This window comes from Amyelois transitella, chromosome 16 (assembly GCF_032362555.1).
Source record: "Amyelois transitella isolate CPQ chromosome 16, ilAmyTran1.1, whole genome shotgun sequence".
NCBI classification, from domain to species: domain Eukaryota; kingdom Metazoa; phylum Arthropoda; class Insecta; order Lepidoptera; family Pyralidae; genus Amyelois; species Amyelois transitella.
Genome location: NC_083519.1, coordinates 4,043,696 through 4,071,331, shown reverse-complemented (window position 1 = coordinate 4,071,331; position 27,636 = coordinate 4,043,696). Strand labels below are relative to the sequence as shown.

The window sequence follows — 27,636 nt, the reverse complement described above, 5'->3', positions numbered from 1 at the left end:
ACATTGCCAAAGAGTAAAATCGGGCGTGAATACACGGATTTCATTGCACTCGTATAATGGTAATGAATTCAGAGACAATCTGTCGCAAACAATCAATACACTCATTACATTCTCTGCGGAAATCCGACTAATTTTAAATGGTAATTACTTTTAACAAACAATCGCGTTAATGACGCCGTTTTTGACTTAAGTTGGGTTTTACGTATATATAATTTTATGTGTTCATAAACAATACATTTAAATATTTAACCTCAACGAGCTAATGTTTCACATCTATCGGTCTGCATATGCATGCACACTCGTCACATCTTATCGCTTAGGGGATAGTCATAACTAATAGTCGCAAGACTTGGAGATCTATGTTTTGTAATGGCTTAAAGAATTGAGATTCAGAGATGGAAGAAGAGAAAAAAGGCCCTGATTGATCCCTTGCCTGATTTTTGAATGTAAATCATATGTAATTAATTATGTTTATTCGGTAGGGAACCTCATACTGAATCAATACTTGATATAATAAATTTATATTATGTAGTGTCGCATGCAGGTTAAATTAATAATGTTGAATTTAGAGATGCATTTAGATAGTTGCTGAATATTGAACGTACAAATTTAATTACTGGGACACTCACAGACAAGATTAATATATTCTGAATTTTGAATAGGTATTTGGACGACTTTATAATAAAAAGTTTTACACGAGATGTAATTAATGAGGCTATATGATTAAGTATCAACTTTAAAATTGACATCATAATAACTACACTCTGTGTGTTATATGATAACGTTACATATATCTAATCTTTTATTTTCACGACCGCGAAAAACGGGATTTTGGGTAATTTTATAGCAGATCTAGACCTTATAAACAACCTACATGACAAATATCTAATCTATAGACCCAGCGGTTTGGGCTGCGTGTTAATATTTCAGTCCGGCTGTGTCGTCCATTAAATATTTAGGTAGACAAGTATTATAAATATTAAGTTGCATTATATTTATTTTTAATCTGCAGTGGTGTTGCCATGATTCTTCGCTTTAATTTGGTAGCGTTTGTAGTAAATTAATTATAATTACATCTAAATGACATTTTTCATTATTTCACATGGTTTAGTTTCTTATGTTATAATTTAACATTTTAATGATGTATTTATTGTTCGTACTTGGCAGCCATGTTTCCGGTTGGACGCGTAGGAGTCTGAAACCAACGCGCCTGCCGGCGGTACCAACCGGCACGGAATGATTTTCTCTCGCACATGACTGCTTATAGACACAGACTCACAGACTTTAGGATAGCGGCCCTAGTCGTTTCATCGAAAAAATTGGATTCCACGTATTGCTAACAAGAGTTCCGTTAGAAAACTTAATATCCAGTCAATTTCCCTTTCCGCGGTAATCGGGAAATTCTCTCTTATCGCGGAAAATGTTTGTAAACTTGATTTTTTTATTTATTTATATGTAACCTATCATTAAGCCAAACAGCTAAACGTGGCCTATCTACCCCGCAAGGGATATACACGTGATTATATGTATGTATGTGGGTATGTAAGTAAGTACTTTGTACTCCTACCGAAAAAGAAACAATGTCAGCTATTGAACAACGCAATCAAAGTCTGATTGGGCGATGTCACAAAGAGGCATGATCACACCTCTGACAAGCTAATAACAACGATGAACCAATGTTTCTTTACAGCTGAAACAAGTCACTTTGTTAAGACAAAGCAAAGGAAGGTTTTATTAGATAGTCAGCAATTTCGGAAATGTCTGCCTACATTTGAATTGAGCTTGGCTGAACGTGGCCTCTGTGTGTTCAAGACTCTTGGCTCTGTCTACCCCGCGAGGGATAAAAACATGTCCCATGTGACTATATGTATGTATTCGATCAATAATCGTCACCTAAGTACCTAATTTTTCTTCAGACGTAAAGTTTCAGATAATGATGTAATTTTATTACGAACTTATGGATTCATGTATCAATTTGATTGTTTTTTTTTTCAAACAACTGTGTGGAGTAACGTACGTATAACGTCCGAGATAAAACGTTTTATACTTGTATTATTTTATGAATAGATGTATATGGGGTAGCTAGGCAGAGATAAAAAAATACTTACAAATATCATATAAATCCTTTCCGATCGAATTCAAAGCATGCCGTTCAACAGAAATGTACTCAAGTCTCGTTTGCGCGTCCCACACGGAGTTACACAATAATGTCTTAGCGCGTGCTTAAACCGTAGAATTAGAAATAACATGAGATTATAGAAGTGCGGCAAGTATTATATTTAAATATATCATCGCCGTATAGGTAATATGTCATCGCAACTGTCATCACACCGTTTGCATACTGAATCTCAGTTAGGAATTTTATTTGATAGCATTACAACTACACAAAAAACTGCCTTCGTTGCAACACACATAATTTATATAGTTACAAAAATAATATGATACTAGAGTAACCCCGCGTAAAATTATAAATTCCCGTGGGAATTTTGGGTGATCCTCTTTTAAACAACTCAAACGTTCATGCAAAATTTCAAACCGAATGGCTGTGCGTTTGTATCAGTCAATCATTCAATACGAGTGTACTTAGATTTCTATCGTCTTATAATATTCCGATTTCTAAACATACAATACATGATGAAGTACACACGTAGTAGCAATTAGCTGAAGGCAGATTAACGATCCATTGTCGGGGAACATTTTCCGCTTCGGCACACACACTAATTGAGTGACAATTAATTTGTGTACTGACTTATTTTAATGACTTGATTAGTGTATTTGATATTTGACACATATTCTATATAAACAGGTTATTAAATATTTTCTTTTCGTATATAAACGTATTCAAACAGTTGTATTTTTTTATAACTACCTAGTTAAGTATGTTTGCGACTACACTAGGATTCACACTCCCATCGCCAATGGGACTACGTCCACCCTTTCATTCGAGAGGACGCGTGACTCAACTAGTTTCAACTTCGACGAATTCGGCTATTTTTAAGCGTAAAGGTTAAATTGACAATCCCGTTGATTTTATTCTCGTGAAGATTTGAATTGAGACCACAAAATGAACCTGAATATTATATTTCAAATGTCGAGACAAATTTATTCGATATCATTTGATGTCTGACTGAAAACAAATATATGTCCCCAAGAGATTTTATAATTTAGTGTATACTATTAGCTATTATGTTCAATGCATAATTTTTAAAACTTACATTTATCATCTGTCAGATACACCTATTTCAAGTCAGTGAAAAGCATTAAAAAGGTTCTCTGCAAAAGCCACTTTGAAATTCAGTTCTATTTTAAAGCGTTCGGAATTTAAAAGTAGAGATTAATCTAAGACGCCGCTCCCGCTACAAACCGGAGGTATCTCATTCCACATTCGCAAATGCATTCGACTGTTGCACTATAAAATAAAGATTGTATAGAAAGCCAAAGAGCAATGCAGCGTAGTATTTGAGCCGTCAACCTTGCCTACGGGGTAGAAATAGAAATATGACGATTAGAAAGACGACAGAGTATGGGTTCCCACAGACGGATATAGAATTAGAGGGAGACCTAGGAAAAGATGGTCGGATGATCAAGGCATTTGATGAGCAATGGAGGAAGAGGACGATGTATAAAGATGACTGTAAGAAGAGAAGGTAGGTTAATGCTCTGAGTAGATCTTAAACGGAAAGCAACAGAAAAAGGCGGCAGAGTCGTGTATTTAAAAAATACTTTTTTTACAAATTTTAAAACACGTTTTTATATGCTGTTTAGGAAAAACGAGCAAGCAATTGCAATATTGTTTAATGAAAATTCAGAAGTATTTTACGAAAATAAATTATTTCATTAATAAAATCTACGTGTTCAAAGTAACATTTTATTAGAAAGTGTAAAGATGAGTGATCTATTTAGCCTTTTATTTTCTTAAAATCATTCTTCTATCACTTGAGCTACTTTAACACCACTTAAACCCTCAAGTCGCCGTTCTGTCATTCCGTCTGTTGGTTAAGAGGGAGGACGACATAAGGGTCGTACCTGATAAGACCTTAGATCATAATTCCAAGAAGAGTCTCTTTTGCACATTCATATTTTACATCGTCGTTGCAACTGCAAATTCAGTTTGATTTCGCTGTTTGAGAACCTCTGCTTCTAATTGCACTATTTGGGACAATTCATAATGAAGTTTGTTTAGCTGTTACTGTAGTAGTAGTTACACTACTGTTCGTAGATATTAGACTTTGTTCCTTAAACAATCTCAAATAAACAAATAAATCATACTGTTCAAATAGATGGAATTGGAACTTTTGTTGACATGTTTGAAATTAATATCTACTTGTATAACGAACGAGCTTTGGGACACAAAACATTTGCAAAGGTCAGACAGAGGTGGGAGACATGACATATTGTGTGATATTAGAAAATGTGGAATAGTTAGTCCCAACTGATATTGTAAATGCGAAAGTTAGTTTATTTGTTTGTTAGATTCATTGCTTATTGTGGTGGTGCTAATTTTGTTGCTTTTTTGTTAGCTGGCGCAAAATTCATGCAGGTGAAGTTTCGGGTAAAAGCTAGTATTTCATTTTTTATGGAGAAGTAGAATTTTGGGATAATATACTAAACATAGGGAAAATTCATTGCTTTTAGGATAAGCCAGTTTTTTTCCCGGCCTTGGAAATACAGAAAAATTCCTTCGCATAACATTACTTTATTTCCTTTACAACAAAGGCCTGTTAGATAATGTCTCTTATTGATTCTTCCTATGTAAAAGTTGATGAAACACAATTTCCTTAACCAAATGGCCAATCCGCTCAGTGAAAAACGCGAAGTTAATATTTACTAAGCAAAATGCTAAAACGATCACAAAACCGCCGATAAACAATTGACAGAGTCCACAATAGGTCCGATCGCGATTATATCACGATTCAACAGCCATTGATACTGACTATCGCAATTGAAAACCACGTCGTTTGTTTTGCAACTGATTCTGTAAATGCGCTAGTTATCTATGCATTAAGTCTCCAATGTATTTTGATAATTAATTAAACAAGTGAATTTGGTAACGGTTAACTGTTCTTAGAAAATTTAATCTCAATATTTCTATTCGTTATACAATGATATTGATTCATAAGTGGATTCATTGAAATATTTTATTCGGAAAATAATGTAATTCACTATATAAATGTAATGCTTTATTTCCAATGATGATAATTTTATGAAAATCAGCAGTCAATATATGATTTTTACGATATTACATAATTACAGATTACTCCTATAGGCGTTCGGTTAAGAACATAGAAATAATCCAAATTCTAGGTTCATAGAATACGAGGATGAATGAAAGTAGTTTTATTAAGAAAATATACAAGGATAATGTAAATCAAAACGTCGAATAGCTTAGACAAACGTATGTACCTTGATCAAATCAGGAGCATGGTCCTGGGGAAAGTTTAGGTCAAGAGTACCTTAAATTGGCGAGTTTGTATTAAGAGAGAAATAAAGTGACAGAATATACAGACATCGTGGAAAGTGGAGAGATGTAGAATTCGCCCTTCAGAAATGAGGTGTGACTTTTACGAATGTATTATTTTTCGTTTCGTTATTTCCTATGTTGCCTTAACACATTGTAAAGTTAATACGCTACGTTCAAAGGATATGCAATGGACGAAACTTAATAATTTATTTACGGAAATGCGAGGGTAGATATACCTTTTGAAGGCGGTAAAATGGTAGCCAAATGTTCGAATATTAATGGAAATGTCTGAAAATGCATTTGCCGGCCCAACCTGGGGAAATAACTGAATTCTTTTTACAGAGCGTATGACTGTGTTTTTTGCGAATTGCTTCGTGTTTTTATTTATTTAGCTTTATTATGATGATGGAAAAACTTTATTGTTTACTGACTAATGACCGAGTTTTCAGTTACGAAACCTATTGCGGCTATGTATCAATTCCTGTCTCATTCATTTTGTTTGTGATTTTAGTTTCAAATTGTAATTGTAGTTTTTCTGGAGGTAACCTGGACCTTCCTTTCTCTGACGACGACCTTTTATTTTCCAAAAGCCATTTAAATTCTTCATGATATGACTTTTTTCCCACGAACAAGGTTTCTAAAGGGATCTAAGTATTTTTTCACGCATTTTATATGACTGGTTGTGTTTGATCCTTTTTTATTCTGTAAATGTAAAAGAAGGAAATCCCGGACTAGTAAAAAAAATCTGTATATTTAGGGACGGCTTACCCCACCTTCTCCCTACCTACGCTCATGTACTTATGGAAAGAAAATGAAAACATCATGAAAGAGCCTTCATAAAGTATTTACACAACTGAATTATGTACACCTTAGGCAAAACAAAACAAAAGTTTGTAAAACAAATGACGCTTCAATGAAAGATGACAGCAAAATAATCCAAAACCACAATTTAACATGCGCCATTCAATTTTACGAATAAATCTCCACCATATAACCCAGCGAGCGTTCAGAAATTGTGTAAAAATACTTAAAACAAAGGTCGCGTACACCACGTATAATAACTTTGGAAATTAAATGCATGCGTTGACTTTTACGGGCCCGCTGAGGCCGGGAAGTCATCCCCAGTATCCTGTTCCCAGAACCGCTTCATTCGGGACGCTTCCTTAGAGTATTTTTCTGTTAAATTTTAATACAAAATTATAACAAGAGTAAAGTTTAGGGACTTTCGGATTAAAATTATGGGATGTCAAACTTGCTATATGTTTACTTTTTAGATTAAGGAGCTAGATCAGGTTCGATTTATTTTTGTCAGGATTTGTCGGTGAAGTGACCGAAAAAATCCTGTATTCTTTTTGTATCTTTATAGGTATATATATTAATTTTTAGGATAGATTACACGTATCCAGCCACTACCTATTTATTTATTTTTTTTTTATTTATTTATTTATTTAGTTCACCAACAATCGAAACAACATATTATACAAAGATGATACATGTATAAAAGAATTAGTTCTAATTGATCGACCAATTAAAGGTAAACCCAGCATGCAATGGGTAACAATCCATATTTTTAATGTGTGTGTAGGTAGTATTACAAGATATGAGAAATGAAGAAGAAAATAATAATTTTTTTTTTTTTTTTTTTTTTTTTTAAAAAAAAAACAACATAACTAGGTACTTTTACATACGTTAATTAGGTACTCAAGCAACTCAAAATTGAAGTGCAGAATTTTTTTAAAGATAAATTGTGAATATCTGCTAATCCACTGATCCCGTTGTATAGTCTGCAAATTCTGGGTATAGTTGAGTTTCTTCCTAACTTTGTTCTGCGGAAGGGGGGTACAAAAGATTGAATTGGTCTACGAGGTGGTCGTCGTGGTACTCTAAAATTCAATTTACTTAATATTTGGGGGCATTTTATATAATTATTAATAACTTTATAAAGAAACAACAGATCAAGGATATCTCTGCGCTTATCAAGGGTAGTAAGATTAAATTTTGCCAAACGATTGTCGTATGGATCCTCTTTTGTTGCATTGCTAGATGTGAACGCCAGATGACGTGTAAACCTTCTTTGTACCCGTTCAATCCGCAATGCATGAGTCGCGAAATGGGGGCGCCATACTACACTGCCGTAATCTAAAATTGGGCGTACTAAGGATTTGTAGAGAGTACATTTAGTTGCTGATTTGCGAAAAACTTTGCCATTTCTAATTACGAAGCCCAGCATTTGGGAAGCTCGTTTTATCACAGAATTAATATGGGGAACGTAAGTAAGTTTTTTGTCTAGTAATATTCCCAGGTCTCTGACAACTTCGACTTCCTGTATTTTATTTCCGTTGATATGATATTCCGTCTTATGGACGTTCTGTTTACGTGTAAACTTAATCAAAAAGCATTTACTGGCATTCAAGTGCATTCCATTTTTAGAACACCATTGACATAGGGCGTCTATGTCTTTTTGAAAGAGTGAGCTGTCATCGACGGAGTTTATCTCTTTGGCAAGTTTTAGGTCATCAGCAAACATAAACGATGAACAATTTAGAAACTGGGATGGAAGATCGTTAACGAATATTGTGAAGATAATGGGACCCAAAATAGACCCTTGAGGAACACCTGAAGAAGAGATGTACTGTGATGAGACAAATCCGTTTACTACAACATAAAATGACCTGTTAGACAGATACGCTTCAAAAAATTTGAGTACATTTCCGCTGAATCCATACATGCTTAACTTTTCTAGTACGACGTTATGTGGGACTTTGTCGAAGGCTTTGCTAAAATCTGTATAGACTACATCTGTTTCCTTTTGATTATCAATAGATTTAGTTAGCTCATCAGTAAATTCAACAAGATTAGTACAGGTAGATCTGCCCTTAACAAAGCCGTGCTGTCTCTCGGTTAAGTACTTGTCAAAGTGCCGTTGAATGTGCGGACGTACTAAGTGTTCCAGAATTTTTGCCAAGCAAGATAGTATTGCAATAGGTCGGTAATTATTGACAAGATGTTTTTCGTCAGATTTATGAATAGGAACGACTTTAGCCAATTTCCATACCTCTGGAAATACTCCCTGGGTGAGACATTTATTAAAGATAAATTGAACTGGATCAGCTAGGCTGGTTGCACAACGTCTAAGAAAAATTGGAGGAATTGCGTCTGCTCCAGCGCCTTTTGAGCAATCTAAATTTTTTAACTGACTCAAAATTTCCTGTCTCGTGATTGTTATAGATGACAGGTTATCACCATGGGCCTCGAAGGAGCCGAGCGAGTTGTCACTAATGGCATTATTAGACGTACTCGTACTCTGCCCTTCGTTATATACTGATGAAAAATATGAGGCGAAGAGATCGCAAATTTCTGTGCCGTCTGAAGTTGTTATAGTACCATTAGACATAGTTCCTGGGTAAGACCCTGCACCACCGCGCTTACGCTTTACAAAACTCCAAAAAGATTTTGGATTTTTGGCAATATCTTCTTCTAGTCGTGTTATGTATGATTTATAGCATTCATTCGCGAGAGTCTTGCAACGTTTTGACAGTAATTTAAAAGAAAATAAATCGCGGGGGTTTTTGTATTTAGCGTAGTTTTGTCTATATTTATTTTTTTCCCGCAGCCTATTGATCAATTCTTGACTAAACCAGGGTGGGAATTTGTTGTTACGCTTTTTAGTTTTTGGAACGAACTTTTGTATAGCATCTTGTAGTTGCTGATAGAAAATATCGACAATTTGATTTATATCCGAGATATTTGAAAAAAGTTTCACCCAATCGACAGACGCTAGGTGTTGATTAATTGCATTATAGTTAGCTTTATAGAAGTTTGGCCTGCTATTGCCATTGTAGTTTAAGGTATTTTCAACGGAGGTTGGAATCTTGATTAGAAGAGGAGGATGCAGTGGACTAACGTTACACAAAGAATCAGCAGATTCACTAACATCACAAGAACACATGTCAGTTACAACAAGATCCAGAATTCTTCCCATTGAGTTTTTCACCGAATTATACTGAGACAAATTATTGATGTTCATAAAATCTAAAAATGTTTGATACAAAACTGGTGGTTGATAGTTGTCATTGTCACCTTCCACTAGGGACCAATTTAATTTACTAAAGTTAAAGTCACCAATATAGAAAGTGTGCAAATTATTGACCTCATTAATGCGATTACAGTTATTGATAAAGTGTTCGAGCGTAGATAACGCAGTTGCAGGTGGAAGGTAGACCGCGCAAAAAGCCAGTTGGGTGAAGGATTTTGATCGTGGAATGTCGACTAATACCCATAAGTCCTCACATTCACTCTCCCACTCTGCTACTCGTCGAGACGGGAGCTTATTAGAAACGGCAATAATAACACCGCCACCATCCACCTTATTTTGGTGATTTTTTAAAATATTTCTGTCCCTCCTGTGTACAGTGTACCTTCCACCAAACAACTCCGAATCAAACACACTGTCGTTTGCCCAACTCTCAGTTATGATTATAATATCGTAATTAGTGCAAGCTACAATATTAGAAAAAATATGTGTTTTACTCCGTAGGCCACCAACATTTTGGTAATATATTGATAGTGAGGAATCGAATTTTAAAAATGTACATACCAGACAAAAGAAAATCAAGAACTAAGAAGGATCCGTCACTTGAGATCATCAATAGAGTCCATATCCTTTACCAGTATATAGTCCGAGTTGTCCGTTTTCCTCAAATATATTCTCCCGTTGCGCACCCAGACATGTTTGTAGCCTTTCTTTTTCGCCGCCAGTCTCGCAGCAGCATGCAAAGCCTTGTTGGCTGGGGAAAGATGCTCCATCACGAATATTGGTAGTTTCTGGTCATTCAGTCCAACAACAGTGGAATTCAACTTGTCGTGAATTGGTTTAGATTTGTTGTAATTTACGACGGCAGCCAAGAAATCGTCGCGCTTTTTAGGACTGCAGAACTGAACGACTATAGACCGAGGTCGAGGAGAGTTCCGATTAATTTTTGCTATTCTGGTGCATTGGACTATACTTTCCGGTGGAGTGTTACACTTTATTATGCTTCCTAGTTTCGTCACTATTGTGATAAGATTTTCATCCTTCTTTTCCGGGACACACTGAATTTCTATGTTACAGGAACGCGCATTTTGCTCTTGATTGTTCAAACGGGTTGACAAGTCTCTTATTTTGGATTTCATACCATCGCACTCGGACTGCAAATCAGTGATGATCTCGAGATTTCTTTTATTTTGCTTAATTATTTCATCGTATTGCCCACTCATGAAAGTGACTGATTCCTTCACATCCGTCAGCTGGTCGCGTAATGGTTTCATTTGGGTCTCGAGCATAGTGGAAAAAAGCGCCCGGAATTGCGACACAAGACCCTCCATTTGCTGTTGTGAAACTTCCTCAATAATCGCACGTACATCTTCTTTAGTTATTGCCGCTTCCTCTGTGGAGGAATTTGGGGGCGATTGAAGCGCTTGTCGCTTGGCAGGACGTACAGTTACATTCGGGTTGAAGCGGACAGGTGTGCTGTCATTACTACCTTCTATATTACACTACCTTCTATATTGTGAATTTATGTTACCCAATAAACATTTTTTTTGTTATATATAAATCAAGCCTCATTCCAGGAAGGAAAGGCAGAGACTACTTATTTTTCCACTTGCCACGAACCCTTCAAACTTCATCTGATATGACATTTACTAGGACGTCCCCTATTTAATTAGTGTACCACCTAGGTACGACAAAAGGTCTGATTAATTAATAATTCCGATTCAATGTACTCTTTTAGTATAATAATGAAAATATCTTTACGTATCTCCACTTGAAAGTAACGACCCAATTAAAATAAATCATTCGATTGTAAATTTCAATTAAAATGCAAAGTCATTACGTTGACTACTTTCCGTTGATGAAATTCAGCAAACAATTATTTTAACAGTCTTAAAATGAAGTGCTTTATGAAAGAAGTAACTAGTCGTGCCGTGTGGTTCCCGGCACTATTACAAAAAAGAATAGGACCACTCCATCTCTTTCCCATGGATGTCGTAAAAGGCGACTAAGGGATAGGCTTATAAACTTAGGAATTCTCTTTTAGGCGATGGGCTAGCAACCTATCTCTATTTGAGTCTCGGTTCTATCATTAAGCCAAATAGCTGAACGTGGCCATTCAGTCTTTTCAAGACTGTTGGCTCTGTCTACCCCGCAAGGGATATAGACGTGACCATATGTATGTATGTATGTCTTTAGTACAAGTATATAAATGAGCCACAATTCCAAAGAAAAAATAACTTGGCAACCGTAAACAATCGTTATAAGTCTTCCTGAAGTATGTTCTTACCTGAGAGAATCCTTAGTGATAGATTCTACCACACGTACAAAGTCGCGGGATAAAGAAAAAAGAAAGTACATACTTTGGTACAGTTGTTTACTTGCAAAGTGTCTTGAAACCCCATTAATTCCTCAACTAATTTCCGCTTTAATGTAATACTGCAGTTAGCTGTATTTGTCCCGGAACTGTGGTATAAACTCCGAATGGTACATAGTACGACACCTCCTGGTACTTTGTTGTTTTTAATTATCCCGGGGACCTCTTACTTTTATTGCGTCCCGGTACTTAATTGAATTAATGAAATTTAAATAAACGCAAACCATTCAATGAATTGTGGCCCGCCGCAACAATTTATGAAATGCATTGGTTTTAAGTTAAATCACCCATTGGAATGATAATTGGTTTTTGCGTCTAATAGAGTTACATACGCTGGTCACATTTTGTATGTGTTTTGAATTATATTCATTCAATATTGAGTATTTCTTTTTTATTGATACATTTATATTTAACAGATTGTATTGTCAGATTTATTGGCTCTCCGTCAATTATATAATCTATTGTGTTATTATATAATCCTTTTATTTTAATTTGACCCATAAAATCTTCGTACACACATGATCAAAATTAACCTTTATTCTTATAGTTATCTAGTGAGCTGTTCGTTACTAAAACTGCCCAGTCAACGCTACTGCGAATTAAATCTGTTTTTACATTAGATAAGCTCTTTTAAATTTACAAGATCATTCTCATACTTTACATTCAAAGTGTAACAATTAAACCTACATTAACAATACAAACCTTGTGTATTATAACCCTAACAAACACACAACTACACCTGTGTGCATACAAACAGTGACGATGTTTGCCGAGGACGAGCGCCGTGTGTACTCTGGCCCGCTGTTTAAGCAGAATTATGTAAGACATGGCTGTTTATTTGTTTTGCTTATGTTTAGTGCAAGTTTTCAAGACCGCTTCGTTTCAGAAGTTCGTGAATGAATCTGCAGTTTGATTGAGAAGCAGACAGATACTACAACTTGCCACGAAGACTGCACACTACTTTTCTTGCGTTTAATACTCTTGACCTGAACTGACCTACCTGACCTTTTAGCCAGGTCGTTGCCGATTATTAGACGATAAAGTGAAAGGAATAGAAAAGGGAAATTACAACTTAGATCTTGTTAAAGGGTCATTAAGGCAAATGTACAAGGAGATTGTGGACGGGAACATTGGAAGGGGAAGGCCTAGACCTTGAAATTACTATAAAAAATATTATAATTAACATCAACAATAAATTTATTTACATTATTTGGTCGTTCCAGAAGGCTCCATTTTATATTCTTAGGCTCGGAACCCTAATAAAAGAATGAGTGATGACTCCGCTCGGTTCGCTTACCGCTTATAATGGCAACCTTCGTTAGAAGTCGCCCTGTACTATATCCCATTTTAATATAATACATATTTGATAGATGCCCTGACCGCGGTGACGGGGTGGGAGCAAATTTGGGAAATAATTGCTCCCATTCGCCAATAAATCCTTCTGAAATGTCAAGAGGTCGCCAAGTAAGAGCGACACTTTACCTAATGAATGCCTATTGTAGTCTCGTTTTGTATTTAATTTGTTTTCGTCGTAAAATAATTTATTCAACTATCTTCTAGATTGAGTCTCTGCCCACCCCTTTGGAAAAGAGGCATTTATGTGTGCATCTTCTTTTAGAAGCCGAAGACCTATGTAATGACGATGTGAATGATGTGGAAGACCTATGTATGCCTGACTTACCCGACCAAGGATTATGTTCAAACGGTATATACCAGACTTCCATATAGGTGAGGATGTAGGAACTAACGCCACGATGAAGAAGAATTACAAAGTGAAAGAAATAAACACAACGTTCATACAAGGAGATATTGCTAGCCCTATGAAACGTTCATTCATGCAAGCTATGATATATGTTTTTAAGAGGGACAATACAGTGAGGTGAGTGTAGGTTTTACTTTCTTTTCTATCAAAAAAGCACAGTTAGATTCACCTGCAAAGGTTTCGGAAGTCAGACAGGAGTGGCTTTGTGCTAACACCTTACTTTCCATTCGCTATAAGAAAGTGAAAGACTACTACTTTTGTCCTGTGAATGTTAGACAGGGCCAACTTAGGACAACTGAGGGTTAACATTATTGCGTTTCAAAATCGCAAAATACCCGAGGCCCGAGACTGGTTCCCTATTGATATACATACCTACCTATTCTTTGGAATATTCTCCTTAGCTACAGAAATACTCTATTCCAAAAAGTCGTGTCATGTCTATTCGACAAAAAGTCGGTCCTTCGTTCCAATTTGCATGTGAATAGCGGGTACACTTCCTACGGCGGACATGAGAGGCCGGGGTACCTTTTTCAGAAGACCGCATATCCGCATTAACATAAAAAGTTCGAAAAAATGTCAATACGTTGTCTGACGACATAGCGAGCACAGACACGTTTCTCTATGTGTATTTGTATACTAATAAATAATAGGTGTAAGGTAGCTGTTAAAATTTTAAGCTATCAAAGAACAAGAAAAAAAAAAGATATTTTCTTAATAAAACTTAAAAAAAGAGCTCCAGGGCTTTTAGGATTATAACATACCTCATAACGCTGACCAAGAAAAATAGCGACATTCCATTATTTTACGACAAATTTTAAGGCACAAACTTTAGTGCGTTATAAAAACATCTTTATTTCAAGGGCTTTCCATCAGATAAATTCTATTACAGCTCTTTATCTCTTAACTCTGGAATCCTACTGCAGTAATTTCTCGCACGTTTACGTGCGGAAGTAACCAATTAAACGATTTAATGCCATAATCAAGGCTTCCGTAAAATTTCAAAGTCAGGCAATGACTTTCAACTTTCCCCTTTTTGTAAAACAGGGAATCTGCCGGCGCACTCATTGACCCTTAACAACTCTTTGAGTGAGTTAATTAAATTTCTGCTGCTTACATTACAAAGAAAATTTACATTAACCGATATAGACGCGCTTGGTACATAAAGAAAAAAGATACTTCGAAATTATTAGCTTTGAAAGCTTTCCCGTTGTATTACAGGATTACGAGGAAAAGCTCTTGTTTTAAGAGCCATAACCGGTGCTTAAGAAAGATTATAGATCCATACTAATATTGTAAATGCGGAAGTGAGTTTGTGTGTTTGTTACCTCGTCACAGTTAAACCACTGAACGCATCTATATGAAATTTTGCATACGTATAGTGTGGAGTACGGAGATGACATAGGGTTAGAATGAAAGGTTCATTATGGTAAACACGATAGTTCCTGCGGGATTTGTGAGAAATCTGTATTGTTCTGTAGGTGTTTCTGAATTAGCGAGGCCGATAGAGTAAAAACTAAAAAGAAGATAATTGTTTAAATACTATAAAACAATATTATAAGAAAAAATTAAAAGTTTCGTATCATATACTTGTATCTTATTTTTCTTATGTTATAAAAATAACGAGTGCTGCCGTGTGGTTTCTAACACTTTGGAAATGAACCACTCCATATCCTCCTCATGGATATCGTAAAAGGCGACTAAGAAAAAACTAACAAACTTGGGATTATTTTTAAAGGTGGTGGGCTATCGACCTGTTACTATTTGAATCTTCTCAATTCCATACTCAATCCATACAACTGAACGTGGTATTTCAGTCTTTTCACGATCGACTAATATTTTGGTAACCAATGACGAGCGACAGCACCATGGTTAGAAATATATGTGATCTTACATGTTCAGCCAGAAGTATGGCATGTAAATATTGTTTTGTAATAAATTAATTAAAAAAAAAAAAATAGTAATTATACAATTTTAAGTTAAAATAACCATCAATGGAATAAAAACAATTAAAAATTCATGCAGTCTATTCTTAAATTTATTAATTGGCAAAGACTTGTATGAGTCCGGTAGCATATTATATATTAAATGTTATTGTGGGTGTTGTAGCTAGTTCAACTTGGAATATCACATGTGCTATCTTCGTTTGGTCTTCACGAAGTATGATTTAATACTTCTCATGTTTTATATCAGGCATCACGTAGCTGAATGCCATTTCAGCGGGTAATTAGCCGAGCCGGTAATTTGCACATGTTAAGGCCACCCTTTGTGCTCCCATTAAGAGACCCATATCACGTTTCTTTGTGTCTGTATATTTCGAGCCACTGAGCACACGAGACCGCAAAACAAATTAATTTCAGCTTTAAAACAAATGTTGACTCGTTAGTCCAAAAATTGTAGAGGGTTGGCTAACTTTAAATAAAGTTACAAGTGCTTTATGTGTGCTCATACTAATTACTTTTATTCGTTTCAGATATAGGCACGTGCGATGGTGTTGTGTTAAGTTCTTTTCTTTGATTAATCTTTTGAGTAATATGGAGCGTTGGTGGCGGAATCGTTCAGTCGGAGTCGTAGTTCTTTACATTCTTTATTATTTAACTATGTTACTACAAAATAAAGTAAGAGCACATTTCGCCATGTTGGGTCTTGGACAGAGAAAAGAAAGACCACAGACAAACAATAACTTAGAAATAGTCAATCATAGACCTCAGTGTTGCCAATATAAATGTACTCATTTCTAACAAAACAAGCAGGTTCAAATCCCACCTCGGCCATGAACCAGTGACTTCGTATTTCCGAAGTTATTAGTTTGAATACCGACCGATGCTCTTACGGTGAGGGAAAACATTATAAGGAAACCAGCACATTCAGGCAACTCGATGTTATCATGATCGATCCAATACGGGTTAAGTTCTCCTGCAAAGGTTGCGGAGATCTGATGGAATTTGAGTTGCTTCTTGAAGAAACCTGACTCAATCAATCCAGGATCCATGGCCACAGGTAAAACCCGGGCTCCTCTCCAGAGAGGTGAAGATTCGACTGGGACTAAATTCAAAAGAAAGAAGAACATCTTCGGTGTAAAGCTATTAATAGCAATAAAGATGTAGCGATCTCTGGAGTATGCAACCGGGACTAACGCGAGTGTTAAAGTATAATTTACCTATGTAAATTATACTTTAACACTCCTTCGCGGATGGTGATAAACTAAGATTAAGCAAAATTGGACATTAAAGAGGAATGTATCACAAATTAACAGTATTTATTTTAGCTTTATCCACTTTTTCTAATAGAACTTATGTATTATTTTAGTGTGTTATACAGAGGTATTTATTTTTCTTTCAAATATAAGCAAAATAAATTAGGCGTGTGTTCAATTATTGTAATAAATACTCGTGTCTATTATCAAGGAGAGAATTAAAAGCTGTTTGAATTCGTCTTACCCGGAAAACGATATCCTAAATCTCTTAACAAAATAAACAAAACCGGAAAACAAACTTTGAAAGTGGAAATGGAAAAAGTTTTTTCAATTTTCAATAGCTGTAAAATGATATACGACGATGGATATATTGTCGATATTAAACTGTTGTGGTTAGATTATATCGTTTTATACTTCTTATTTCAATAGCTGTTTAGAAAGGTCATTCTGAAAGTGTGGGTGGCACTATATAACACCCCTTTCACACGGCAGTCCAGTTTTTTACAGGATCCCGTTTTCTACAGGATCCCGTTTGATGGCGAATGTGTTTATATGCTAGCGTTCACACGAGCATCCCGCATGCGGGATCCTGCAAAAAACCGATCCGGTCGAATTGTGCCATTCGGTTTTGTCACTAGAAACTGGATCCGTAGTCCAGTAAAAAGCGGGATCCCGTTTAATCACACATATATTTCAATAGCAATCTTCACACGGCTTCCTGCATGCGGTTTTTTGCTGGACACTGTTTTTAGCGGGATAGTGGAGTGGTGGCAGCCCCCGCCCCGCGCCCGCCGCGTCACCCGCACATGTGTAGCGCTCGCGCATTGCTCTTTTGCGCGGCGCCGAGATTGCTGTGTTTCGTCGAAAAATGTCGCAAACAAATATTGATCCCGAACTTCTTATTACACTAATTGAAATTAGGCCTATATTATGGGATAAAACGCTGGAAAATTATAAAGATAACAACTTGCGAACTGCAGCATGGCGCGAAGTTTGCATTGTTTTGAGAGAAGACTTTCAAGAACTTGAGGAAAAAGAAAGACAAAGCTATGGTAAGTTTTTATATTTATTTCGTTTATCCTTGTATTGCTTCGTCTTGCCAAGGTACAGCTCCCACTTCAGAAACAAAATAATTTGTGAACTCTGTTCGTATTGTGTTAGCACAGCGTCCACCTCGTGTATTTGGCTCATTACGTACGTTTTCCAAAGATATCGTTGAATCGTTGCTGTCAATGTTCGCATATGAACTTTCATTATGCATGATATAGTTATGAAGCACGGCGCAAGTTTTAACTATCGAGATAGCTGTACTGGTGCTTACGTCCAATGGACGATGAAATATTCGCCATTTATTTGCCAATATTCCAAACGCGCACTCCACATAACGTCTGGCTCTTGTTAATCGATAGTTAAATATCCTTTTATTTTTATCTAAATGAGTTCCTCCATAGGGTCTCAACAGATTATAATGCAAACCAAATGCTTCATCACCCACTATCACAAATGGAACACGTGATTCCAAACCTGTAAAGAGAGGACGAGCTTCTGGTAAATCTAAACTGCCATCATTTAATCTTTTCCAGAAAGTAGATTCTTTGAATATAGAGGAGTCGCATTCTTTGCCATAAGAGCCTACGCTGATATAGGTGAATCTATAATTCGAATCCACTACCGCTAGCAATACAATGGAAAAAAAATTCTTGTAATTCATGTACATAGAACCGCTGTGACTTGGTTTCTTCATTCTTATGTGCTTCCCATCAACTGCACCAATGCAGTGAGGAAAGTTAGCTTTATTATAAAATGCGTCAGCAATTTGTTCCCACTCATATTTTGTGTCGGGCAATTTCATAAACTCCTGATGCAAATTATTCCATATGACGTTTGTTACTTCTACTATTATTGAGTTGATTGTTGAGACTCCCACTCGATATGCGTAATGCAAATCCATGTACGAACACCCAGATGCCAAGTACCTGCAAATTAAAAGCATATATAGTGTTATTATAATAAAGTTAAACACATATTTAAAAAAATCACTATGTACGTTTTTTAAACATTGTGTTAAAAACGTCAGTTAAACTTTTTTGTAATAACCCTGTAATATTTTTTAACATTACGTACAACTAAATTTCCAGCAGAGGTATTCTGTTATTTTTTGGGATCGAACTCGCTTCGAATAGATAATGCTATTGGTCGAGCGAGAGAACTTTATTTATTTTTAAATACAAAATACAAATTTTCAACCAATATCGTTAGTTATTTGCATATATTTATAATTTATTATTATATATTAAAATGTTAATAATTATGAGATATTTTAATATATCACAATAAAATATAAATGTATTATTGAAATTTGAAAAAATAGCAGAATACCTAATACTGGAGCTGTTGAAGGTTCTTTCTCCGCCCTTATTTATAATTTATGTTTTCTTTTTCAGCTAAAATGGTCGTTAAAAAATGGAATCAGATAAGAGACAGCTGGAAGAGGAGTTTAAATGCGAAAAAGAAAATAAATAAATCTGGATCTGCTGCAGTTAATACCAAAAAATACTGTTATCACGACCAGTTGTTGTTTTTAAAAAAAAATATGGATCCGGCTGAAACACAAGACAGTGGCGGTAACAAAGCTGCAGATATTGAAGAGGGTGATACGGAAAATCCTATCCAAAATGAAGAAAGTGAAAATGAACCTATTATCGGAAGTCCAGGACAAGAAAATCCTGCAGGTGGTGCTAAACGACTTAAGAGAAGTGTACTACCAAGGCAGAGACTTTCTGTAATGGATCAAAAAATGGCGAGTTTCATTGATCACCAGATGAAAAGTCAGCCGAATACGCAGAATGAAGATCGTAACTTGTCATTTTTTAAAAGTTTACTTCCTACACTAGCTTCACTCAACGATGATCAAATATTACAATTTCAAGCAGGTGTTATAAGTTTGTTGCAAAATATAAAAAGCCGCAATTTTAACCAATGGTCCTCTCAACAACCATCTACTTTTAACAACTCTTATCAATCAGCAGGTTATTTCACACCGCATTACAGCGTTCAGTCATCGCCATCTGCACAATCAGTTGAATCGCAGAGCTCTGATTTTCCGGATTTCACTAATATTTAATTAATATTAACGATCATCTTGTGAAAATATCATACATACATAACTTATTGTGTTTGGTAATAAATATTAAACTTTAAATATGTATTTCATTCTTACCTTAAACATATTGCTAACTTTTCTTCAGGTGTGATGCTTTTTCTCATATTTGTATCATGTTTTTTTAAATCTTCATTCACCCTTTTTAAAAGATCGTCAAATGTGGTCATACTCATTCTAAAATAATTGAAAAATTTTGACTCATCTCTTCTCAAATCGCTCATAAGATTCCGAAAAATACCCAAATTCGAGCGTTGTGTCAGAATAGGATGAACCCAGAATCTTCTATTTCGCTGCCGACGCCGATAATACCAATAGAAAATTAGGAAAGTATTTACGTCCATTTCACCTGATAACCGGCGTAGGAATGGTAAAAAAACAGGATGCAACCGTGTTCATACGGCAGTCTAGTTTTGCGGAACCAGCTTTTTACTGAATCCTGCAAAACTGAACTGCCATGTGAACACAGCGTCCAGTTTAGCAGGATACCGTAAAAAGCCGATCCTGCAAAACTGGACTGCCGTGTGAAAGGGGTGTTAATATAACGACTACCAAACCGTAAGAAGTTGCTAAATACCCACTTCAGCAAAATGTAGTATTACACTTCTTCTATAGTCACCGTTGTTGTTTGCCAAATTTGACGTAAAATATAACCAAGTTTAAGGTAATATGGTACAATTCACACTTAGGGTCCTTTCACACTCAATCAATCTATCTCTTTGAATCACAATTCCATGACAAAGCTTTCTTGTAATTATTAGCCGTAAGGGACAAAAATGTTTTTTTAAAGCATTATTTTTTAAATTTTTGAGTTTTTAAAAGAGCGGATCTGCGGACGAAAGCTAGTTTCCAAAAAAACGTAAAAGCTAAAAAGTTCTGTGGAGGCATGGTGTCTCATATCGTGATGTTTATCTTTTCCTTCCCTATTTTGTGTTTCTAACAGAAGCTTCCAATAGAAATATTTGTGATGCTTCAATATATCGAGTTAAGTAAGCTGAGGTCTTAGCTAGCTAAACTTAATTAAGTTAGATACACCTTAAGTTTCTTTGATATTATTACTTCAAGTTTAATACTCGGTTTACCTCCCTTCTGCTAGAGAAATTTTAGATACGTCGCTAATAAAATCATGGCATAATTATATCACAATGTGTCCAGTGATTGTCACTTTTGTTGCACAATACAATTGCAGTAAGAGTTGCAAATATACTAAGCTATATAGACAACAAAATTGTGGACATCACTGCAACAATTTGCAATTTTTATAGCCCGTTTACAGGCCACTTTAAATCACAACAATTTTGGAAATGTATATAATGTCAGTCAAATTGTCTTTTGTGGTTATTACGACACACCTATTTATAACTGCACAGTTACAGAATTAGTTATAGGTTCTTTTATTATTTGAATTGTGTATACTTGCATAGTCAACCAGCTTGAGTGTTTTCTTTTGTAAGATTTATTTCAATGTATATAAAAAGAGACATTGACTAACTGTATGACATATCGCCGCATACCTCAAACCGCTGGGTCTAGACATTCGAAATTCGGTATACTAGTTTCTTATATGGTTTAGGGGCGCACTAAGATATGATTTCCCAAAATTCTGCGGGAACGGAAATTAGCGACATTTTCGTTATACGCGAGCGCAGTCGCTGGGCGTGCTGATACTAATATACAAAATAGACAAACTAGTTATGCACGCCATAATCATGGTAAGCTTGCGGCAACAAAAGGGCGGGAAGGCTTTGTAAGACCGACCTTCAATTGCCATTGTTAGGTTTGAACAGGATAACCGGAGAGTGCTCTAATGATATGAGAATAAGCAATATTAGCATTTCTAGCCCATTTGAATACCGACGAATCCATACTTATGTTATAAATGCGAGTCTGTTTCATGTTGACATTTAGAATGGACGGTTTCTGAAGTCAAACATCAGCTATATTATGTCAAGCAAAGTAGTGGATAATAACTAGTGTGTGGGTATTTTATGATTTCAGCACGCTTATGCAATGCCATTTAACAATTTCTTCGCAAAATCTCAATCGTTATTAAAAAGGTAATGTTTGCAACCTTCTTTGTTCATGACACGTGCAGTATCACGGAAGTAATGTGCTCGTTGTGAAACCGAGGCTAATAATCAAAATTTATTTACATGATAAATAACGTAATACAATACCAGTTATTGCAAAATCCATAGGTAGCGTATTAAGAAAATGTATACTTCTTTCGCTTCATCAACATTCATCACTCTTTTCATACGATCTTATCGGTGTTGGGTACTCTATATGAAACAATATTTATACCTGTTCTTAATTTTTCTTTTTTTTTCTTTTTTTTTCTTTTTCAGTCAACTTATGTGCGAATTGTAAGTGGTGGAATAATATAATTGATATCATAAACTTTTATAGATTAAATGACTTTGTATAAAAGATCGGCCATTTTGTTTTTAATTAATAAAGATTTGCAAATTCATATGTATTAACACACACACACACACACATAATATCACGTGTTTATTATCCTTCTTTAAGATTCGAACACACGTGATGGTTTTAGGTTTAGAATTGAATAGAATTGATTTTTTTTTAAACATTTCTGCACAACAGAGACAAAATTAATCTGCAACCGTTTATAATTTTTCGCTTCCCACTGATTCAGGGCAGTTTAATGGCAGATAAACAAAATAATTAAGTGTCCGTGGTAATCTCGGGAGCAGCGGGCAGCTTTATGTAAATGTCCAGCCCGGGAACTAATTCAACTGGCCTCCCTGACAACTCCAACTTTTAATTTTAACATTTTACTCTTCTATTTTCAGCTAAGAAGTAATTATACGTTTCGTGAAAGCGGATGTTTGTAGTTACAATTGTTTATTATTGAAATATATTAATGAACCTTAAAAGTCAACAACAAAAGGGTAACACGGAACCTTTAGATTATTAATTCCGTTACCTATCTATCTACTTGTCAGTCTGTCAGTGTGTCAAGACCATTCCATATCTCTACGGGTAACTGACAAAAGGTTTTTGGGGCAAGGATCTTGACAGATAGATAGGCAGACGTGCAGGCGCTCGGATAACCATAATAATAATAAAGTAACCATATGTATTTTTTTTCTTTGAGATAAGGAGCTCTAAAAATAATTTCCAGTTTACTACATATATACATACACATAATCACATCTTTATCCCAAAAGTAGACAGAGCCAACTTGAAAATACTTAAAGGTCACGTTCAACTGTATGGCGTAATGATAAAATTAAGATTGATATAGTAGTAAAGGTTCGACTGGAAGAGAATGCCTTGTGGCATTAATATTAATTTAAAAAATAATTAAATAGTACTTAAGTAGTGCTGGCCTATAGCATTAAAGAAGAATTCAAATTTTTTAAGCCTATATTATTTGACAATAGCTCGGGACGAAAAGCAGCTTACATACTATGTTAATTTCTCCCAGACCAGCATAGCTTGCAATCTGTGCTTATTCTCTTTTTGATGGAATATTCCTATTCTAAAGTACCGGGAACCACACGGCAGTTGACTACAACATTACACGTGTAATTAGACTGGTAGTGCTTTCTCGTTAATAACTAAGATTGAATTTAGCATCCTAGTGGCCTCTCTGAGTACATCCAGGGCTGGCTCGGGATTAGATTACCTAGGAGCGGAGTACATTTTATCCCTGTGAAGACATTTCTACCGTTTGCCTTTTTTTCTTATCGATTACCATGGTTCCCGGATTTTGTTCATCTCACGGGAACAATAGTTTGTGGGAAAAACTGTTTATTCTTCTAAGTTGTCTTAAGTAAGAGTATGCCAAACTTGAAGAACTTTAATAAAACGAAAAAGATAAAGAAGTTTTTAGACAAAAAAATATTTATGCAAATATCACATGCAACGTTTCTAAACGTTCTACATCAAAATCATAATAAAATAATTTTCACATTTCTTTTCTCAGCATCAACAAAGTACAACGCAGTACTCGAATTGTTTTAAAAATAATTCCAAAAAGAGGCTTTGCTAAATTTGGAGAAAACAACGGAGAAATTCCACAACTTAGAACTTCAATTACGCGAAATCCTTATTACGAAAATTGTCCTCACGATATTATGTTTATTTGTGTGTTTTCAGTACAAATAACATAATGTAAACGCCTTCAATTGTGGCGTCAGTTTCAAAGGAACATTGTTAATGGCTCGTACGTTTAATTGGAAAATTTTCAAGCCATCGAGGAAATAATGCAACAATGTAAAGTTGTTGTTTCTGTAAATAGTCGGTAATTGCAGTATGTTTTTCTGTAGGGGAGTTCTGAGAGACTGGAAATGTGACAGACAACTTGATGCTATAAAGGGGAATTTGGCGAACTGATATATTAAGTTATAAGATAGATATAGATATTTTTATGCACCTTATAGGTTTGTTTATACTTTGATATGACTGCGGTAAGTGAATGACAATGAAAGATATGATCAAAGTAGGTATTCCTCAATGCATCAATTACAATTGAATTTAATAATATAATGTTATTAAAAGCTTTTTGGCAAAACGAATTACATACTAAAACTTTCTTGTTGCAAACCCAGGGTCATAGTAACTAACGAGTGCTTTTAAAACGCTCAATAGAGCGCGCAACGCAGTGCAAAACCAAAATTTGTCTGTAAAGTGACTATTCCGCACAAAATAATTGAGCAGTTATGCTAATGAGTTACAAGCTGAACTGACGCCAAAATGCTGTCCGCGGAGCTTTATGCAAATCGCCCGGGGCGTCGGGAGTTGACGATGCCATAGAGTAACACGTATTGGAGATGCCACTGGATATGGCTTAATGAGTGAGACGATCCTGTTTAGGATATCTGTCTCTTTATTGTTGGGACTTTTTGTTGCGTTTTCAAATGTCGGTGAACTCTGATAGGTAAGGACTTTTTGGCATTAAGATTGAAAAAGGAATTGATTGGCACTAGAGTTCTATTTTAATATATTCGTCGCTATGCGTGAGGGCCCGTGTTTTTTAGGTGTTACTTAGGTGTGTGATCTTGATATTTGCCAGTTGAAGGCATTCTGGCGATCAACATCTCCCTTTATCCTTGCTAAGATCATCCTATCACATAGCTATAGGTGTGAATTTTCCACACATTGCAGCTCATAATAACTTTTCAAAAAAATTTCTATACTACCTAATGCGTCCCAGATAAAAATATAATGTAAAATAAATTGTACCTTCAAGCGCACCAAATCTTCTTTTTTGTAGCACCAACTCGTCAACATTTTAACGATATTATAACTCTGTGGCTCGCACACCTCATGAGTACACACGGCATTAGATTGACAACATGTCGGTAACATTTTGCGCGATATGTGGTGATGGAAACCGCAGTTAATCATGGTAAACTATTGATGATTAAATGTTATATATATATCTGGCTATTATCTTATCATATCCTGATTCCTGTGAATGATGGCTTTGTCTTCACCATAAATAAAGACGTAATATGACGTGTAGTATGCTTATTTTTCGATTATCGATAAGGAAAGGATGATAAAATAACAAGGTACTTTCGAAAGACTGTATCCCCCATCCCATACAAATGGGATCTATTTATTTTTTTGGATTTCAATCATTTACTAAGGATTCGGTAAGACTAGAATTTTCAGACATTCCCATGGGGAAAAAGTCTTGTACGATCTCTTAATAACATACGAGTAATAGTAATATAATATATCTGATGTTTAGCAATCTGGCGTTACAGTAAAAGTGAAAAAAAAAACCTTTATTCATGGAGGTTTATTGTCTTTTCTTACTTCTTTTATTTTTTGTTCAGGTCTCGTATGCTTATAGTAATAATTTTGGCAAAGTTTTTATGTAGGTAGTTTTTGTATAGTAGTTTAATGAAAAATCTAAATTGTCCATTTTACTCGTAAATAAATACCTCATTGTTAAACAAGTGACAGTAGTCTCTGTGTCATAACTTCACGTGAAGCGGACAAAATAATTAAATGCAACTTAAATTTTAATGCGTGGCGCTTGATTACCATTTTTGTTAATTTATCCGTGTATTATGCTAATGATTCGAATTATATACGTGAGGATATTGCTTTAAATATTTCTCACTTCTGCTGAAGCAGATTGCCTAATTTTATGTAAAGCGCGACGTTAAGAAGAAAAGCGTGTAATGGTTCTGGAATTTTTAAAAAAAATATATAATGTACATATCATGTCTTTGATCCCTAAGGAAAATACAGGCCAATAGTCGCAAGAATCAAAGGAAAATACCAAGACTATTAAGCTATTACAATATTTTGATAGACAAAAATTATACATAATTCCAGCTATCATCAGCTTACTTTTCAGGTCTATTTTAGATTTTATCCTTATGATATAAACTAAGTTCTAGCAAGCAAAAATTTTGACAAAAATTAACGTAAGAAAACATTTTCCGTAACAAAAGCACCAATATTTGCTCAGAATGTCATGGCATTCTGATCTCACATATGTTATGTAACACGCAGGTGTGGACATGGCATGACATCGCACGCGTAAAAATAGCTGGATTATCCCGCAGGAAAACAACGGGGGCAGTGACGCCTACTGTGTTAGTATAGAGTGCGCTTGTCATTTTGAAGTATCAAAAACCTCCATAATCCAGTTAGCCCCAGACTGAGGTTACAGTCAAAATAGGTATGAACAAGTGATTTGTCTCTTTTACAACTATGTACGTACTATTTTTTTTTGTAAGTTTCTATGCAATAAAGATATAACAAACAAACAATTGCTATGTACTATAATCGCCTACATTTTAAAAAGGTGTGTTATAATATAAATTGTATATTTGAGTATCTTACACACTTCATAGAAATAAAGTATAAATAATGAAAAATAACTAATAAATAATAAGAAAATAAAACAATCTGAATGGAAATGGAATGAAAAAAAATGGAAAATTTCAAGCAAAATTAAAAACCACAATTTTGTACATTGCGTGTTGGTCCGGTTCGCAGCATCTTCAGATTTTTAACCATTGGCACGTTAATGTCTTACGCGACGTCAAGCCGAAGGATCTCTTCGGCCTGTCCCTTCTACGTGGACCGGTGTATATGCGGTGGTGGCATAGTTAGACAACTGTGCGCTCTATAGTGTAAATAGTTCCTCCAGGGAAAACCAGGAGCGTGTAAGTTTAGTGGCGCCGTTATTTGCGGAGATTATCCCGCGTTTGTTATCCGTCACAGCTTGAGACTTATTGTTGGAGATAACATCGGATATCGACATTTTTCTGTGTTTTTCGTACGCTTAGTGATGGCTAAGTCGGTCATATTGTTAAATTTTCTTTCATGTAGGTAACACATGCAAAAAGATTCATTAAAAATTTAACGCTTTAGGATTATAGTTATTTGATTTGATGATGTTAATACTGAGTAAAATTTTAGAGTTCGAAAAGTAAGCACTGTTTTAACATAAACTTTACAGCAGAGGATAAAAATATATACTAGTTGTCCCGGCAAACGTTGTTTTGCCATATAAATATTTTTAAGTAATTTCTAGTTAAAAAAATGTTAAGGGTGAACAACTCGTATCACTAAGGGGTATGAAAAAAAATGTTGACCGATTCTCAGACCTACTTGATATGCTCACAAAATTTCATGAGAATCGGTTAAACCATT

At 35.3% G+C, this 27,636-nt stretch overlaps 2 protein-coding genes across 2 annotated transcripts; one reads left to right on the top strand and one right to left on the bottom strand.

Moving 5' to 3' along the window:
• Positions 1 to 17,689: 17,689 nt before the first annotated feature.
• LOC132902631 (uncharacterized) lies at positions 17,690 to 20,327 on the bottom strand. Its single transcript, XM_060948553.1, has 2 exons — positions 20,044 to 20,327; positions 17,690 to 18,799 (listed from the first exon to the last, which is right to left on the bottom strand). Exons 1-2 carry the CDS (start codon positions 20,325 to 20,327, stop codon positions 17,899 to 17,901), a joined length of 1,185 nt encoding a protein of 394 aa, XP_060804536.1. The 3' UTR covers positions 17,690 to 17,898.
• Positions 17,692 to 20,044, top strand: LOC106139390 (uncharacterized). Its single transcript, XM_013340826.2, has 2 exons — positions 17,692 to 17,875; positions 19,268 to 20,044. Exons 1-2 carry the CDS (start codon positions 17,692 to 17,694, stop codon positions 19,945 to 19,947), a joined length of 864 nt encoding a protein of 287 aa, XP_013196280.1. The 3' UTR covers positions 19,948 to 20,044.
• Positions 20,328 to 27,636: the final 7,309 nt, after the last annotated feature.

Bases quoted from the DNA above. Each gene is read 5' to 3' on its own strand.
- LOC106139390 (XM_013340826.2), top strand. From the start codon at position 17,692: ATGTCGCAAACAAATATTGATCCCGAACTTCTTATTACACTAATTGAA. The intron at 17,876-19,267 runs GTAAGTTTTTAT...TTTCTTTTTCAG, and splicing joins AAAAGAAAGACAAAGCTATG to CTAAAATGGTCGTTAAAAAA.
- LOC132902631 (XM_060948553.1), bottom strand. From the start codon at position 20,327: ATGGACGTAAATACTTTCCTAATTTTCTATTGGTATTATCGGCGTCGG. The intron at 18,800-20,043 runs GTAAGAATGAAA...TTTAATTTGCAG, and splicing joins AAGTTAGCAATATGTTTAAG to GTACTTGGCATCTGGGTGTT.